Source organism: Poecilia mexicana, unplaced genomic scaffold (genome assembly GCF_051168715.1).
Source record: "Poecilia mexicana isolate PSO_F unplaced genomic scaffold, ASM5116871v1 scaffold_2, whole genome shotgun sequence".
In the NCBI taxonomy this organism is placed as follows: Eukaryota; Metazoa; Chordata; class Actinopteri; order Cyprinodontiformes; family Poeciliidae; genus Poecilia; species Poecilia mexicana.
This window is the reverse complement of record NW_028263371.1, coordinates 57,136,081-57,152,060: the sequence shown is the minus strand read 5'-3', so window position 1 is coordinate 57,152,060 and position 15,980 is coordinate 57,136,081. Positions and strand designations below refer to the sequence as shown.

Genomic DNA, 15,980 nt, shown 5'->3' with positions numbered 1-15,980 from the left:
CCCAGGCTGCTGGTGGATCTTTTTCTCAAATAGACTTTTCCTTCCACTAAACTTCCCATTGGTAAGCTTTAAACTGACCTTGTGGACTCACTGCTGGACGTCCGTCAGGTCAGACCGGGGGTTCCCAAAGTGGGGGTCGGGGACCCGAGGCAGCCCCTCTGGAGTTATTCTACTACATAATGACAACTGGCTGAACTGCTCTGCAGGGAGGGAATATTTATACAATTTCATGTTAGATATCTGTGTCATAGAAATCTGTTTTCAGTCAAAAACAAAAACATGTTTTATTGCTCCAGGTTGCTTAGTAAAAGCAGTCTGAGGGTGTGAATATTTTTTATAGGCATTGGATGTTAGGAGTTAAGAGGAAGAGCAGCTTTAGGAGCAAACGTGTCCTTCCTCCTCCTCCTCCTCTTCCTCTTAAAGACTCTGTGAAGTTGGGGTGAGCAGGGCCGGATCTAGAAGGATGTGGCCTTGGGCTGGATTTCTCAAACCTGAAAATCAAAAATCAAATCAAATCAAATTTTATTATTTTATCATTATAGCACATTCCAGCAGCAAGGCATTTCAAAGTGCTTTACATCATTAAACAGAGTCATGAGACATTGAATCAACAACCTAAAACATTAAATTTCCTGCCGAGTGGAAGTTCTTGAAATCGGCAGGAAAAAACACAAAAACAGGGAGGGGGACTCCAAACCCGTTTTCTCCGTCGCGCTTGAACCCGGATTGGGATTCAAATCCCAAATGTTGTTTAAGTTCCATAAGCAGCTTTTAGTCTGGATTTAAAGGCTCTCAGTGTTTCAGCTGTTTTACGGTTTTCTGGAAGTTTGTTCTATGTGGTGCATAGAAACTCAATGCTGCTTCTCTTCGTTTGGTTCTGGTTCTGGATGCAGACCAGAACCAGAACCTGAGGGTCTGGAAGGTTGGTACAACAATAACAGATCTTTAATGTATTGTGTTGCTAAACCGTTCAGTGATTTATAAACTAACAACAGGAATTTACAGTCTGTTCTCTGAGCTACAGCTGTAGGACTGTAGATCTGGTGTTATGTCTCCGTCTTCCTGGTTTTAGTCAGAACAGCAGCAGCAGCTTCTGGATCAGCTGCAGCTGGAGGATCGATTTGGTGGTCAGACCTGTGAAGACGCTGCTGCAGGAATCAATGCGACTGAAGATAAACGCATGGATGAGTTTCTCTGATCTGAGACATCAGTCCTCTGACCCTGGAGATTCTTCAGGTGATAGAAGGCCGACTTTGTGACTGTCTTAATGTGGCTCTGAAGGTTCAGGTCAGAGGTCAGAGGTCATCACTGCTCCCACGTTTCGTGCTGATCGCTGGTTTTAGTTGTAATAACTGAAGCTATGCATTAACTCTAGATCTATGACTCTAGATCTATTACTCTAGATCTAGAGTTAGATCTATAACTCCAGAACTATAACTCTAGATCTATTACTCTAGATCTAGAGTTATAGATCTATAACTCCAGAACTATAACTCTAGATCTATAACTCTAGATCTGTAACTAGATCTGTAACTCTAGTTCTAGAGTTATAGATCTGTAACTCCAGAACTATAACTCTAGATCTGTAACTCTAGATCTGTAGTTCTAGTTCGCTCCTCTTTAGGTCCAAAGATAATAACTTCAGTTTTGTTTCTGTTCAGCTGGACAAAGTTTTGTCTCATCCTTACATTTATCTGTTCAGTGACTGGATGGGGTCAAAGGTCACCTGGTGACATCATGATGTAGAGCTGTGTATCATAGTTATGGTAGCTAATATTATTTCCTGTTATAACCTGAGCCAGTGGGAGCATGTAGATATTGAATAGGAGGGTCCTAGGATTGAACCTTGGGGTTCCCCACATGTGACCTTTGACCTCTCTGATGAGAAGTTTCTGATTGAAACAAAGAAATCCCTGTTCTTTATGTAAGATTCAAACCAGCTGAGTTCTGGACCGGAGAGTCTGACCCGACTCTCCAGTCGATTCAGTAAAATGTCGTGGTCAACACTGAGGTCCAACAGAACCAGAACCAGAACCAGTGCTGTGGTTCTCCCACAGTCCGTATTCATATGGATGTCATTGAACACTTTGACTAGGCCAGTCTCCGTGCTGTGGTAACCATGGAAACCAGACTGAAAGGAGTCAAAGCAGCTGGTTATCGTTAGTAAGTTATTTAACTGTTGAAGCTTTTTCAATAACTTTGCTGATGAATCAGAGGTCAGAGGTCGGCCTGTAGTTCTGCAGTAGTGATTTTATCAGTGGTTTGATAGCTGCTGATGAGAGTGATGAGTTTACTAAAAGAATCAAAGCAAAACTCCGTGATGGAGAGATTGAGAGTGGATTTTAAATGATGCCGGCCCTTTAAATACAACTCGCCTGATGTTTTATATGGAGTGAAATGTTTGCAATATTTTATTGAGTTTAATGAAAATATTCATGTGGATAAATAAGAGAAGCTCAGTCTGTAGCTTATGTCCAGTAAATCTGGACTAAATGATGGCGGCCATTAGCAGACAGACATCACCCAGCAGGTTCCCAGGTAAACCATCAGGTGTTTAAATCTGCTCTTAATGCTCCTTAATGCTGCTGAGCCGGAGCCGCTGCTCATTTACACATTAAGAGAAAACACTGCGCTTCCTTCCTGGGGAATATTTCAAAAGCTTTTACTGAAAACTGGGAGATGAAGCAAAACCTCAAACAGAGATTCGTTAAAAGCCGAATGAAACCAGCGGTAATAACAGCCTGATGTTCCCTTCTAACAGTGATTAATAAGAATAACTGCAGCACATCAAATGATGAAGATGGTTCTCTGCTGCAGGCTGAAAACGTGAAATCCAGCCGGTAAAACGGCTCAGCTGCTCTGACTTTCAGCTCCGACTGAAGGTTTCCTTAAACTGTTTGGCTTTTGTCAAATCTCCGATAGCGTCGCTGCGCCGACCGTAATTAGTTCCCAGATTAATCTGCGGCGGCGCGGCATAAAGCCAAGTAGTCAAATAATAGGTGAATATCAGCGAAAGCACTGAATGGCTGCAGTCCCCAGATCCCCCATGCAATTATTTCCTATTCACATTAATTATTGCTAACAGATGACTCTAATGACTTTGAGAGGAAGCTGACCATGACAGCTTTCCAAACGATCAATGCTGCTTCAAATGGGGTCACAACACTTGACTTGGAAACGCTGCGTGTTTAACAGACCTGTGGACCAGGTGCCAGCAGACACTCCGCTTCCTGGTATACACAAAACATGAGACAGAAAATCCATTTAAATCCATAAAAATTACTTTATTCCTAATGATTTCACCTTTTGCTCAATACCATGGTGGTGTAGCATATTAGCATTAGCTTGTGCTAAATACCATGGTGGTGTAGCATATTAGCATTAGCTTGTGCTAAATACCATGGTGGTGTAGCATGTTAGCATTAGCTTGTGCTAAATACCATGGTGGTGTAGCATGTTAGCATTAGCTTGTGCTAAATACCATGGTGCTGTAGCATGTTAGCATTAGCTTGTGCTAAATACCATGGTGGTGTAGCATGTTAGCATTAGCTTGTGCTAAATACCATGGTGCTGTAGCATGTTAGCATTAGCTTGTGCTAAATACCATGGTGGTGTAGCATGTTAGCATTAGCTTGTGCTAAATACCATGGTGGTGTAGCATGTTAGCATTAGCTTGTGCTAAATACCATGGTGCTTTAGCATGTTAGCATTAGCTTGTGCTAAATACCATGGTGGTGTAGCATGTTAGCATTAGCTTGTGCTAAATACCATGGTGGTGTAGCGCTTTAGCGTTAGCAGAATTAAAGTTTATGATTATTGCTTTAGGATTAGTGCAGCTAACGTTTTACTTAGCACACCACAGGAATTAGTGTTTAAGGTTCTGATTTCGGTAAACATCGACCGGGAACGGAGACAGACTCAGACAGGGTTTTCCAAGTCACCTGGAAACATGGAGACGGACCATCAGACTCGTATGGAGAGAACATCTGGCTGGTTCTGGATCAGTTTGTTGTTTTGGACCGAAACAACAATCTTCATCTCGTGCTGTTCTGCAGAAAACCTCGGACTCGGTTCAGTTAGTTTCAGCTTCAACTGGACCAGATAAATCTTTACTATAAAATGTGTCTCTAATGAGCTTCCAGTGATTTGTCAGTAAATCGGATGAGTGTTTTACTGTGAGCGGTGCGTCACTTCTGTTTTTATTTTGGTTGGTTTGGATAGTCGACAGTTCTGAGTCTCCCTGTGATTCCCAGTGGTTGATCACTTATAAAATCTTTTCCAGGAGGTCCAAAGAAACGGAAAAGCCAGAAGTATTGCTGCAGGAAGATGGCCCAGCCTACTGAGCCTGACCTGCCCACGAAGCAGCGGCAGCGGCAGTGAGCTGTCTCTGTCCAGTGCTTGCAGTGAATACTCCAGTGGTTCCCATACCTGGGCAGATGGACGCGGCTTCTCCAAGCAGGTACGTTTCTTGTTTTGTTGGTCTTATTTTCTGTCTTTAACTTGCATTGTAATGGTTACTAATGTCTCCACAGTGTGCCTCCAGCCGGGACAAGCGTATGAGCACAGGCTCAGTATCCAGCAATCATTCAGTGTTCATTGAGCCAACAGACCTGGGATGGAAGGAGGGGCATATCCTGAAAGGCCTCAAGCATCTCCAGATGAACAAGTCCAAAGAGGCAACCTCAGCTGCAGCTGTTCCACACTGCAAAGACTGCATGACCTCAAACGAGGGCATTTACTCCTCTGGTGTCAAGTCGCGCCAACAAGGGTCTCCTGCTAAGAAAAGTTCAACAAGAAAACCTTTGACAGCCGAGCTGCAGGCGTCCATCCTGGACTCTGATGATCCAGATGAATCTGGCAAACAATCAACAAAAAAACGTCTTCATTTGGACTCATTGGAGGTTTCTGCAGATGATAAAGTTTCTCATGAAGACTCGATTCTTCCAGCTAGCTCCGGTCTCTTCCCCTCACCCGACTCTGACAACTTCCCGTTTTTAGAGGCCCCCACCGTTAAACCTGGTGTGAGTCCAACAGATAGCCTCACAAAGTCTGGGGGATTCAACAGAAACTCATTAGATAGACACATATCAGGAGTGAAGCTCAGCGACAGGAATAATAACCAAGAACAGGCCAGTGACCGTAAATCCAGGCTGGACTGCAGCCAAAGACAGCAAGGCAGACTTCCTATGAAGCAAACAGAAGCAGAGATAAATGAGGCGAGTTCCTCAGCTCAGCATTCTGCAACCAGAGCTCTGAGCTGCATGAATGAAGCCAGACAGCGAAGCGCTTCAATGGAAGTGCCCCACTGCAGAGACCAGGCAAACCCAGCCGGTCGGGACAGCAGGGACTGGACCAGCTCAGAATCTCCACAGAGGAAACCAAAACCTCAGTTTTGTGACTCAGCAAGAAAAGCTTTCATTCTGAGAAGCAAGAGTGCAGATGGAGGCCAAGATCAGCTTAAACACACCCATTCTCCTCTACATCAGAAGCTCATCAAGGGCCAAAGACCCAAAGGACAGGCGACCTCTCCAGGACACAGTGTGCCCAGCAAACGGTCCAACCCTCACGGTTCCAGCAAGTGCACATTATCTAAAACTGACAAAGATCAAGATGTTTCAACACCAGTCGGCTCCAAGTGTCTTGAGAGTATGCAACAGCTGTCTCCGCTCGCATCTCCGGTGAAACAGTCAAAGATCCTTAAGTCACCAGGCATCAAGGACAGCCTGAAGAGTCCAACAAAACCATCAACTAGAGTCTCAAGCAATGACTGTGCTGAAGAAAGCATCTATGACAACCTGCCCTGTTCACCGAGGAAACAGAGACGCCAAGAGGACCAGGGAGATGCGTTCAGATCAGAGCGAAGGTCTCCGTCGCCACCGCTGCCACCAGGCCAAATTACTTCTCTTCTCCTTAAAGCCGGCTCCGACAGCACAACCAAAGACAAAAAACTGGCAACTCAGCCTCAAAGCTTAACCACTGGCAAGCCATCAACAGCTACTGACTTCAGTTCTGTTTTAGAGACTCAGCAGTCCAATACCATAAAAGATAATCAACTTGCTGACCTGCAAATGAGAGATGTCTCCCTCAAAACCTTCCTTACCGATGTGTCAAAGATTCCTCACCTCCCCGTTCAAGAATCACAATCCTCAGACTCAGTTCAGCCGGACAGAATCACCGCATGCCGCAATGAGAATGGATCAACAAACCAGAACATCCTACAGAGATCCCAGCAGAGCATTAGTGAGCCAAAGCTTTCTGAAGTCCTGCCTACCGGTTTCTCTAATGTTTACTATCACGGGGTTCCCAGTAATCCCCACACATCCTCCTCAAATGCTGTGAAAAGGACACTTCCTGTGAATGCTAAGTCTCATGAAGCAATCTCTGGACAGAACACCAGTACCTTCTTGATCTTGGGGAGACAGAGTTATGACAACCCAAACAGTCTGCAGACTTTTCAAGCATTTACATGCGACCCCCAAGTGATGCATGAATTTGGTTCACAGGAGAAGTCTTGCCGGAAGATTGAGACCCGCTGCAACTCCCTGGACTCTGAGCCTCTGCAGCCTGCAGCGTCTGACGCCAGCGGGATGCTGGACTGGGGCTTTGATGAGCAAGGCTGGCTGTTTAAACGCTCCGTGTCTGTGTCGACCAGACCTCTTCTCAAACCAGTGATGGGCATGAATGGAGCTAAAGCTCGCAGTCAGAGCTTCGGTGCACGTTACATGGACAGACCAAGCTTCAACAGGTCTGGGAAGGTCCGGACGCAGATCAAAACCCATTCAGGGAGCTCACTGAACTCTCTTGGGGATGTCCTTCCTGGTAGCATGAGCTGCTCCAGTAGCTACCACTGTCCAATGAATCGATCCCTACTAAACAACTTTCTAATTGAGGAAGGACTGACAGTCCCGTCACATCTGGGTTCATCCAGTGAAAGACTTCAGAGTCTTAAGCTGCAGAGAGAGCAGGCGAGGCGCCTTCAGATCGAGCAGCAGTTTTCCACCGCCTTTGGTGAGCCGGTCTCTGAGGAACCCGAGAGACAAAGCACCATAACCACCATCGAAGAGAAGGTGATGCTTGGCATTGAGGAGAACTTGCACAAGTCACAGGAACATGAGAAAACAAACGAAGTGAAGCAAAAGTCTGGCTCCAGCATTGCAAGTTGGTTTGGTTTCCGTAAGAGTAAACTTCCGGCTCCAAGCAACAAAAAGACAGATCCACCAAAAGCAAAGGAAGAAAAGCGGGAACAAAAGATTACATCTCTGCTGGGAGGAAAGAGTGCAAAGTCAGACAAGAAGAAAGACAGACGAAAAAGCGATGGAAAAGAATGGTAAGACACACAGACACATCCTCTCAGCATGTCCAGACGTGTCCCCTACAGCGTCACAGACTCTTTGTGATAGTTGAGTAAATCCTCAGCTTCCTGAGTCCATATGACAGGAAACGGTTGATGAATAGTTTTTCTTTCAGCTCTGTGGGAATAAGAGAGCCCCATGATGCGGTTCGGGCCTGCATCTCAATGCCCTGTCCAGGAATGTCCCTCACTGAGATCCAAGGACATGCTAGCATCATAGCGGACCCCCAGGTAGGACTTTGAATGGTCCAACTGGACTCTTTTACTTTTTTTTAAGGTTTTATTGGCTCCAATGGCCTTTATTTGATAGTGAATTGACAGAAAAGTGGGTAATGAGAGACAGGAGAAGACATGTGCCAAAGGTCACCAGTCCGGGAATCGAACCTGCATCCAAATGTGGGCTGTGCTCAAGCCCGGCGCCACCACAGCGCCCCGACTCTTTTACCTTTTAAACTGAAATAACACAAGCTGAACCAATACTTTCCAGTTAGATAGTGACGGAAGGAAAATCCTTCTGTCACTCTGACGACTCCAAGTCATCAGAGTAATCTGCAGTGATAATCATGTCATGCGCCAGGTGGCGCTGCAGCAACACATTTATGTGGAAAGTAACCTGTGCCTACCTTAACAAGCCTGGTCACCAGGACATGTTCTTAATCGACTCTTTTACAACTCTTCTCTCATCTGTCATAGTGACTCTTTACACAGACTGAAGGCCAAACCATTTCTGATCAACTGATCAAGAAGTGCTTCTTAGCTAGAGCTCCTGTTATAAGACCTTATTCAGCAATCCTAAGATACCATCCTGCTGCCCAGATGTAAGAACTAAATCCTGATCTCCACAGGTGCTGGTTTAACTGGTTCCTACCCAGTCCGCCCCATTCAGATTCTTCTCCATTTGTGGATCCTGCACGGTTCTTCCTCACATGCTGGAACCACGCCAGAGGCGGAACAAGTGTAACTCTTCTTGTCTAGTTGTCGGTCACCTAGTACAATACAGAATAAAAACTCCTCACAATGTGACTGACCGCAGCCAAGCGGTCCGACAGGCTGAAAAATAAAAGACACGGTTAGCGCCGTGACCGAGTGGTCAGCCACGAACACCAGCTCCCACTCATAGGGTCACATCTTTCCAGCCCAACCACGAGAAAAACTTTACAAATTATATTTGTAGATGTTAAATATTCTTACAGTACCTCGTTAATTGTTGAACTAGAAAAATATGACCCTAAGTAAGAAAAGAAGTGAAGAGCTGCCTCTCTCACACCCACCTCCACCAGCACCAGCAATCTGGTGGGGGAGCCTGAAGGACCTCATCACACCACTAGGTGGCTCCAAACATATGTGTTGATTAAAAATATCACAAACTCATACAACCCTTCAATCATTTTGATCAAAACTCACAGACACACATAAGCTCCTCTCTCTGTTACACAAGCCAGGCCAAGCGATCTGATTGGCCTGTCCAGTTCATGGAAACTGATCCATCAAGAACAGCTCAGCCTCCATTTTCAATCCGCCATGACGGTAGAAAGTCCTTTGGTCCGGACCAAACTTTAATTGATCCGTCAGCTTTCACATAGTGCTTTTTGAAAGCGGACTAAGAATTGTAATCAAAGCCAAATGGGTGATGATCTTTGCTCCCATTGTACAGAAATGAAGGGGGTGGGACGTAAACAAACATGAAAACGCTGCTGCTGCATTTCTGTTGCACCTGCAGCACCATTCTGGAGGCCATGAGCAGTTCACTCAGCGCTGCTTCATGCAGTGCAGTCAGTGAATGCAGCAGCAGCGCTGGCAACACTGAAGCTACGGTGGCTCAGGAAGTCCAAAAGACGTTCCTGTAGTTGGTTCGGATCGATCTGTTTCACCGCAGAGTTGGGTTGGAAGCGCACCGAGACCAGCTCAGAAACTGGGTCTGGTCCGGTTAAAGGGAACCAGGTTGGTCCAATGACTTACGAGGTTGAAGTTATGAGTGAAGAAACGACGAAGAACGTCTTGTGACGGATCATTCTGATTTCTCTGCAGATGATGAACCGAAGACCTGACGGTGAAAATGGATCCGGTGTGAGAAGCCAGGACGCAGTCATAGGTCAGCCTCCTCCTGCTGCCGGGTCGAGGGTTCAGTCGTAGACAGCACCTAAATGTCCTGATTCCTTTAAAAGCATTGTGATGCGTTGGCTTGTGACCGATGGTGGAGCGTCCAGGCATTAAGGTTTTGTCTGTGCTTGCCATTTTACAGTTTGCAGACAGAAGTGAAGACCATATATGACAGACGAGTGTAAGTCATGAAACATGATGAAAACCCTAAAATCAGTCAACAAACTGCAAAATGCTGAGTTCTGTCAGTTTGTGCTTCTCCATTCATCCACAGTTCATCTGATCAGTTCCTGCTCTGCATTCAAACCATTTCAGCCTCCAGCGTTCAGATTCTGCTCCAACATTTTCCACCTGGTTTAACCTCCATCCTGAGCTGAATATTTCTGGTTTTTAATCTTTTCTTCATCCATCAGATTCAGGAAGCTCTGATCAATCATGGAGCTTCTTTAGAAATGTGGAAGCTAACATTAGCATTGGCTGCTACATGCTAGCATTGAGATGCTATTTCAAGCTAGCATAACTTCACTGATAGGCTAACTGCTTTTGGCATAATTTGCACACAACAGCAGTATTTTTCAGCGTCCAATCAGATCGCTTAGAAGCAGAAATTAACTGAGAAGCAGCTTCATCGCTATTGTTAGCGGTGTGTGTCAGATTTACGGCTGTACCAGAAACATGTGAATACAAAGGTTCCTGCCTGAAAAGTTTTAACGCATTAAAATTTATGTATTCAGTTGATCAAGATGAACGTGTTAAAGATCCATCGCTCGTTTGAATGCAAATTTTATCGACAGCTTTCAGATTTTCATTCATAACAGAGGAAGTTACGAGTCATTTTCCTTTATTTCTCCGTCTGTCACATAAAATCCCATCAGATGAAACGAAATCAGCCGAATCAGTTTAAGAGAAACCGTTTTCCAGCTGCTCCTTTATGATTGGATGTTACTATAAGTTGGATGGTGCTGTTAAAGTCTGGTTTTCTTTAATGAAAGGTTCCTGTTGGCCCGTCGTCCATCATGATGTGGTGGTTCAGATCCGATTCCTGATCCAACCCGTCCCACTCGCTGCTGGCGGCTGGAACAAAGCGGCAGTGAAAGTTGGTTTGTTCTGGTTTTAGTTGGTTTGTTCTGGTTTTAGTTGGTTTGTTCTGGTTTTAGTTGGTTTGTTCTGGTTTTAGTTGGTTTGTTCTGGTTTTAGTTGGTTTGTTCTGGTTTTAGTTGGTTTGTTCTGGTTTTAGTTGGTTTGTTCTGGTTTTAGTTGGCTTGTTCTGGTTTTAGTTGATTTGTTCTGGTTTTAGTGTCGCTTTGTGCAGCAGCTTGTTGAAGTTTTCTGACAGGCGGCGCTGGAACCTGATTGGCTGGCGGAGGAAACATCAGAGCTGCTGGATTCCCGGAGACGCCGACCTCTGGGGTTAATCACCTCATTAAAACTTCAGCTCTGCTCCGTCAGCTGAGAGAATTAGCTTTCAGCTCCGGGATGATTTTAACACCAGACCAGGAGAAAACATCACCTTCACTTAATTCAGTAAACTGAGAGAGAAAGTTAAAACTTTCCATTATCCAATTACCTCCAGCTGCGTTTCTCACATAATAATTGAGGCTTTGACTGATTTATTTATTCAGGTTTCCCTTCAGAAGGGAATCATAAAAGGTTTAAAAACCAGAACTAACTGAGAAAGAACCAGAATTATCAGATGGTTTGGAGGTGACCTTTGACCCTTCCCAGGGGTCATTCCAGATTTCCATGTCGGTGTTGGTCAGGGTTTAAATGATGGGATGTGAATCTGATGAGTTTGGATAAAAATGGATAAATTAAGGCGAAGCAGCTGGAAGTGTTAAACGTTTTGGTTCCTAACAGAAGAAACGTCTGAAACGTGTGTCGGACTTTCAGGTGTTAAACATCCCGACTGAGGAAAAAACCGCAACGTTCTGGGATTCAGCTCTGCAGGCTTAACACCTGCAGAGCAAAACACGAAAGCTCTCCACACTGCAGGCTAGATGGATGCTAGCTAGATGCTAGATGGATGCTAGATGGATGCTAACTGGATGCTAGATGGATGCTAGCTGGATGCTAACTGGATGCTAGATGGATGCTAGCTGGATCCTAGATGGATGCTAGCTAGATGCAAGATGGATGCTAGCTGGATGCTAGCTAGATGCTAGATGGATGCTAGATGGATGCTAGATGGATGCTAGCTAGATGCTAGATGGATGCTAGATGGATGCTAGCTGGATGCTAGATGGATGCTAGCTAGATGCAAGATGGATGCTAGCTGGATGCTAGATGGATGCTAGCTAGATGCTAGATGGATGCTAGATGGATGCTAGATGGATGCTAGCTAGATGCAAGATGGATGCTAGCTGGATGCTAGATGGATGCTAGCTAGATGCTAGATGGATGCTAGCTAGATGCAAGATGGATGCTAGCTGGATGCTGTGTTTATTCGTGATGTTGGAGTGAAGTCGGTCTCTGAATGGCTTTAACCTGTAAAACGATCAATAGTCTGTTGAGTTAAAAATGAAGCATTTCGTTCACACCATGCTGAACCATTATGTGCATTTCATGTTTGCAGTCAAAGCATGGTAACACTCATCTAGCGTCGTTCAGACAGAGCGGCGGTTAAAGTGGGCTCATATCTGGATCTTATTCTCATTTTGTGATGAAGCATTAAATATTTTGGACATTAACTCAAACTTCCAGCAAACTGAGGAAAACCAGGAGGCAGAGAGAAAAGTATCTGACCAACAGAAAATGTTTTTTATTCATCATAAAGAATCCAAAGAGTTGTTCTAGTCAATCTGCCTCATTCTCCATTTCTACCCTGAAATCAATCAGATTTAATTTGTAAAGTGATCGTATTGATTTTCCTCTCAGATTAAAACGTCTCCTAATTGAGTGGCTAATTACTTCGTCCATAAACGCGTTTCAAAGCTTCACAGCTCCACTTCAGCCATGCTTCCTGCTCTTTCATCATGCCAACTGTTAGCGGCTAGCTAATAGCTGGTAGCTGCATAGAGGCTAGCTGCTAGCTACCTAGCTGCTAGTGGCTAACTCCCTGTGTGCCCTGTGAGCCACTGCAGCTGTCCTCCTTGTGCCGCAGGATCGCGCTGCACCATGCGGACGCTGGACAGTGGAATCGGGACCATTCCCCTCCCAGAATCCTGCTCCTTCTTCTCCTCCATCCTCAGCTTCCTTCCCAAATCCTCGTCGACCCCCGAGCAGTCCCTCAGCCCTCCCAGTGTTCCCGGTTCCTCCAGTGAAGACGTGTCCCCGTCCCCGTTGCCCCGGTGGAGAGTCCCGTCCAGCAGCAGGGACGGCGGCCGCTCAGGCCTCCCCGCCTCCCTGTCCGACTCCTCCATGATCCCGTCGGTGCCTTTCCCCACTGTGGCCTTCCTCCAGCCCTCGTCTCACCCCATTGTGACCCCAGCCAGTGTGTGTGACACCCAGAGCAGGCTGCCCAGACCGCCCAGAGGTAACGCAGCTAACGCAGAGACCTGATGGTCTGTTGGTTCCTTTAGGCAGCAGCAGGTCACAATCAGGTTCATCCATGAGTCATAAAGCTACAGGTCACACCTAGCATAGCGGCCTTGTTGACACTGTAGGATGGTGCTAGCTTAAGCTAAATCTTTTTGCATAAGGATTGAGCTAATATGTTGTCTTAAGCAATTAGGCTAATATTTTATGAGGCTAAATCATTCATCTCAATATATTTACCTAGTTCTAACTTGTGCTAAATTAATAGATTCATTTACCACAAGTATTTGTGCTATAATTACTTGTAGCTAACAAGTAATTGGCATTGGCACAACAATTCTTTGTTGTGGCAACAAGTAACAATGTGTCACGCTAATGTTACCAGAAGCTAAATTATTAGACTGAATGTTTGAACTTATGTTAGCTTAAGCTAACTCCTTAAGACAAACACGGTTGCCACATTATGAACCAAAAGCTAAAGAATGCCTTGCTAATGTGACCTGCTCCTAAAATATTTGACTGTTAGCTTAAGCTACGTCCCTATGCTAAGTAATTAGGTTAATATTTTCAGTGGCTAAATTTGTTAAGCTAAATATATGAGCTAGTATTACTTCAGGCTAAATTAATAGGCTAAAACTATTGGCATAATAGTTTCCACATTACAAACCAAAAGATAAAGTATGACTACATGTTTGAAATAAATAACTTGGTGTTGCAGTTTTAGTCCAGATTTATAATATATTTTACAATAAAATAGATTTACTTAAAGGTAAGAAATGTAATCTATGGATTGAGGTAATGCTGCTTTCATTTTAAATGCTTAAATTGAAGCCAGAACTAGAAGTAGTTTTGTTTATAATTATTGCAACAAATTATAAAACCTAAAGGTTCTTTGAAAATAAACCACATTTTTCACAACTGTGTTGTGAAAAGCTTTGTAGACGTAGTCCTCGATTAAAAGCTGATGTTGATTTATTTTCTGCTTTTCCAGGTGGGATGGAACCAAAGAAGCTGAGTCACATCAAACCCAAACCGGGATCCACAGCGAACCAACCGCAGGAGCAGAGCCGACTGCAGCTGGCAAACTGTGAGGAGGCGAGCACATCGCATCGGTTTACTCACGTTTATCCACTGGTTCGATCAGGTTTTTAACAGGTTGTTATCGGGTTTTTATCAGGTTTTTATCAGGTTTTTATCAGGTTTTTATCAGGTTTTTATCAGGTTTTTAACAGGTTATCGGGTTTTTATCAGGTTTTTAACAGGTTATCGGGTTTTTATCAGGTTATCAGGTTTTTAACAGGTTGTTATTAGGTTTTGATCAGGTTTTTAACAGGTTGTTATCGGGTTTTTATCAGGTTTTTAACAGGTTATCGGGTTTTTATCAGGTTTTTAACAGGTTATCGGGTTTTTATCAGGTTTTTATCAGGTTTTTAACAGGTTATCGGGTTTTTATCAGGTTTTTAACAGGTTGTTATCGGGTTTTTATCAGGTTTTTAACAGGTTGTTATCGGGTTTTTATCAGGTTATCAGGTTTTTAACAGGTTGTTATTAGGTTTTGATCAGGTTTTTAACAGGTTGTTATCAGGTTGTTATTAGGTTATTATTAGGTTTTGATCAGGTTTTTACCAGGTTACAGTGGAGCAGAGTGACATGGACCTGCAGCTCTTTATTTTTGGGATGTTGGAGCAGTTTGTCTGCAGGAGCCCAGAGATTTGTTCAAACCTTTAGCTGCTGGCGATAATCAAACTGTTTCCTCTCCAGAAACTCAGAGCTGCCTGAAAACTGAACTGTGCTTAAAAAAGCCTTTCCATTAAATTTCCATCTACACAGAGAGGAGAGCTTAATGGCCGCCGGCAGCTGAGCGCTTGACTAACGTTCCCAAACGTCTCCCCCTCCGACTGCAGCCCAGTAGTACGGCAGGCCCTTTTAACATAAAATCAGCTTCACCACACTTACATCTGAAACTCATTTATGTCAATATTAGTAAATTAATTTATCTCTAATTATATTCCGACTAATTGACATCAGATTTACCAGTTGTATTGAACCTTTAATTCAAAAATATCTACGATAAATTACCATCTGAAACATTTATTTCAGATATCAGAAAATAAGACATAAAGTGAATTTTAAATATTTCTCTTTTTGTTCTGACCAGTTATAATTACAATTATAGATATCTTAAAGGTATTCTTAGACAGAAATATAAGATTCAACTAGTGCAAAAAGCTAATGATGACTCAGCAAAACTGAGTAATCTGTGATTTTTATTTCTATCTTTTCATTAAGAAATCTCCAAATTTAATAAAACACTTTTTCAATTTCATTAACATCCTGACTGTTCAGAATGACATTACTCATGCTTTTAATAATTATTCTGATTTAGCATTTTGAAATTTCAATAAAAAAATAAAATTAAAAAAGATTTTTAATGTTTCGACAGCAGAACTTTGATCTCTTCAAATCTGTTTTTAATTTAATTGTCTTTTTAGAGAATGAATGGAAATTCTTTGCAGATTTATGTAATTCTGACTCATCATAAGTACGTTGTAGAAATCTTTAGTTGTAGTTATGGTTGTGCGACCCTTCAGAGGATGAATTATGTCTTTTGGCATTTGGATCTGAAAAGCAGAAATCTTACATTTTCAACCAGGATGTTCAATGTTTTTGATTTTATTCAAAACTTATTTTTATGTATTTGGAATGTGATTCCAGAGAGTGAGACTAAACTGATTTTATGTTAAATCGGCTTGCCATAGAGGCGGTTGTAGCTAAATGTGAGTTTCTGAAGCCGTTTTTGTTCAGGGCTCCTGTCTCTTTAAGAGGACGTTGCTCTGTTTACGGCGGGCGGCCATCTTTGTGTTTTTACCCTGACTGGCGCGCTGGATTTGACAAATCTGGACAGTATTTTTGTTTGCTTATTTAAAGCTGGGATGAAAATGATGCAACGTCTTTTCAACGCAAAGCAAAACATCATGATGCAACTTCAGGATGATGAAATAAAAAATCACAAACTATTCTCATTTAAATTTAATCCTGCGTCATTTCTGGAACC

At 43.5% G+C, this 15,980-nt stretch overlaps 1 protein-coding gene across 1 annotated transcript in view; it reads left to right on the top strand.

Annotated features, from left to right (window-relative positions):
• Positions 1-15,980, top strand: part of LOC106927504 (uncharacterized) — a 43,776-nt gene that overhangs the window by 21,831 nt on the left and 5,965 nt on the right. Inside the window, exons 8-13 of the mRNA XM_088003580.1 lie at positions 4,283-4,459; positions 4,533-7,327; positions 7,468-7,582; positions 9,380-9,443; positions 12,552-12,923; positions 13,917-14,012. Coding sequence (XP_087859706.1) covers positions 4,283-4,459; positions 4,533-7,327; positions 7,468-7,582; positions 9,380-9,443; positions 12,552-12,923; positions 13,917-14,012 — 3,619 coding nt within the window. The remainder of the gene's footprint in view (positions 1-4,282; positions 4,460-4,532; positions 7,328-7,467; positions 7,583-9,379; positions 9,444-12,551; positions 12,924-13,916; positions 14,013-15,980) is intronic.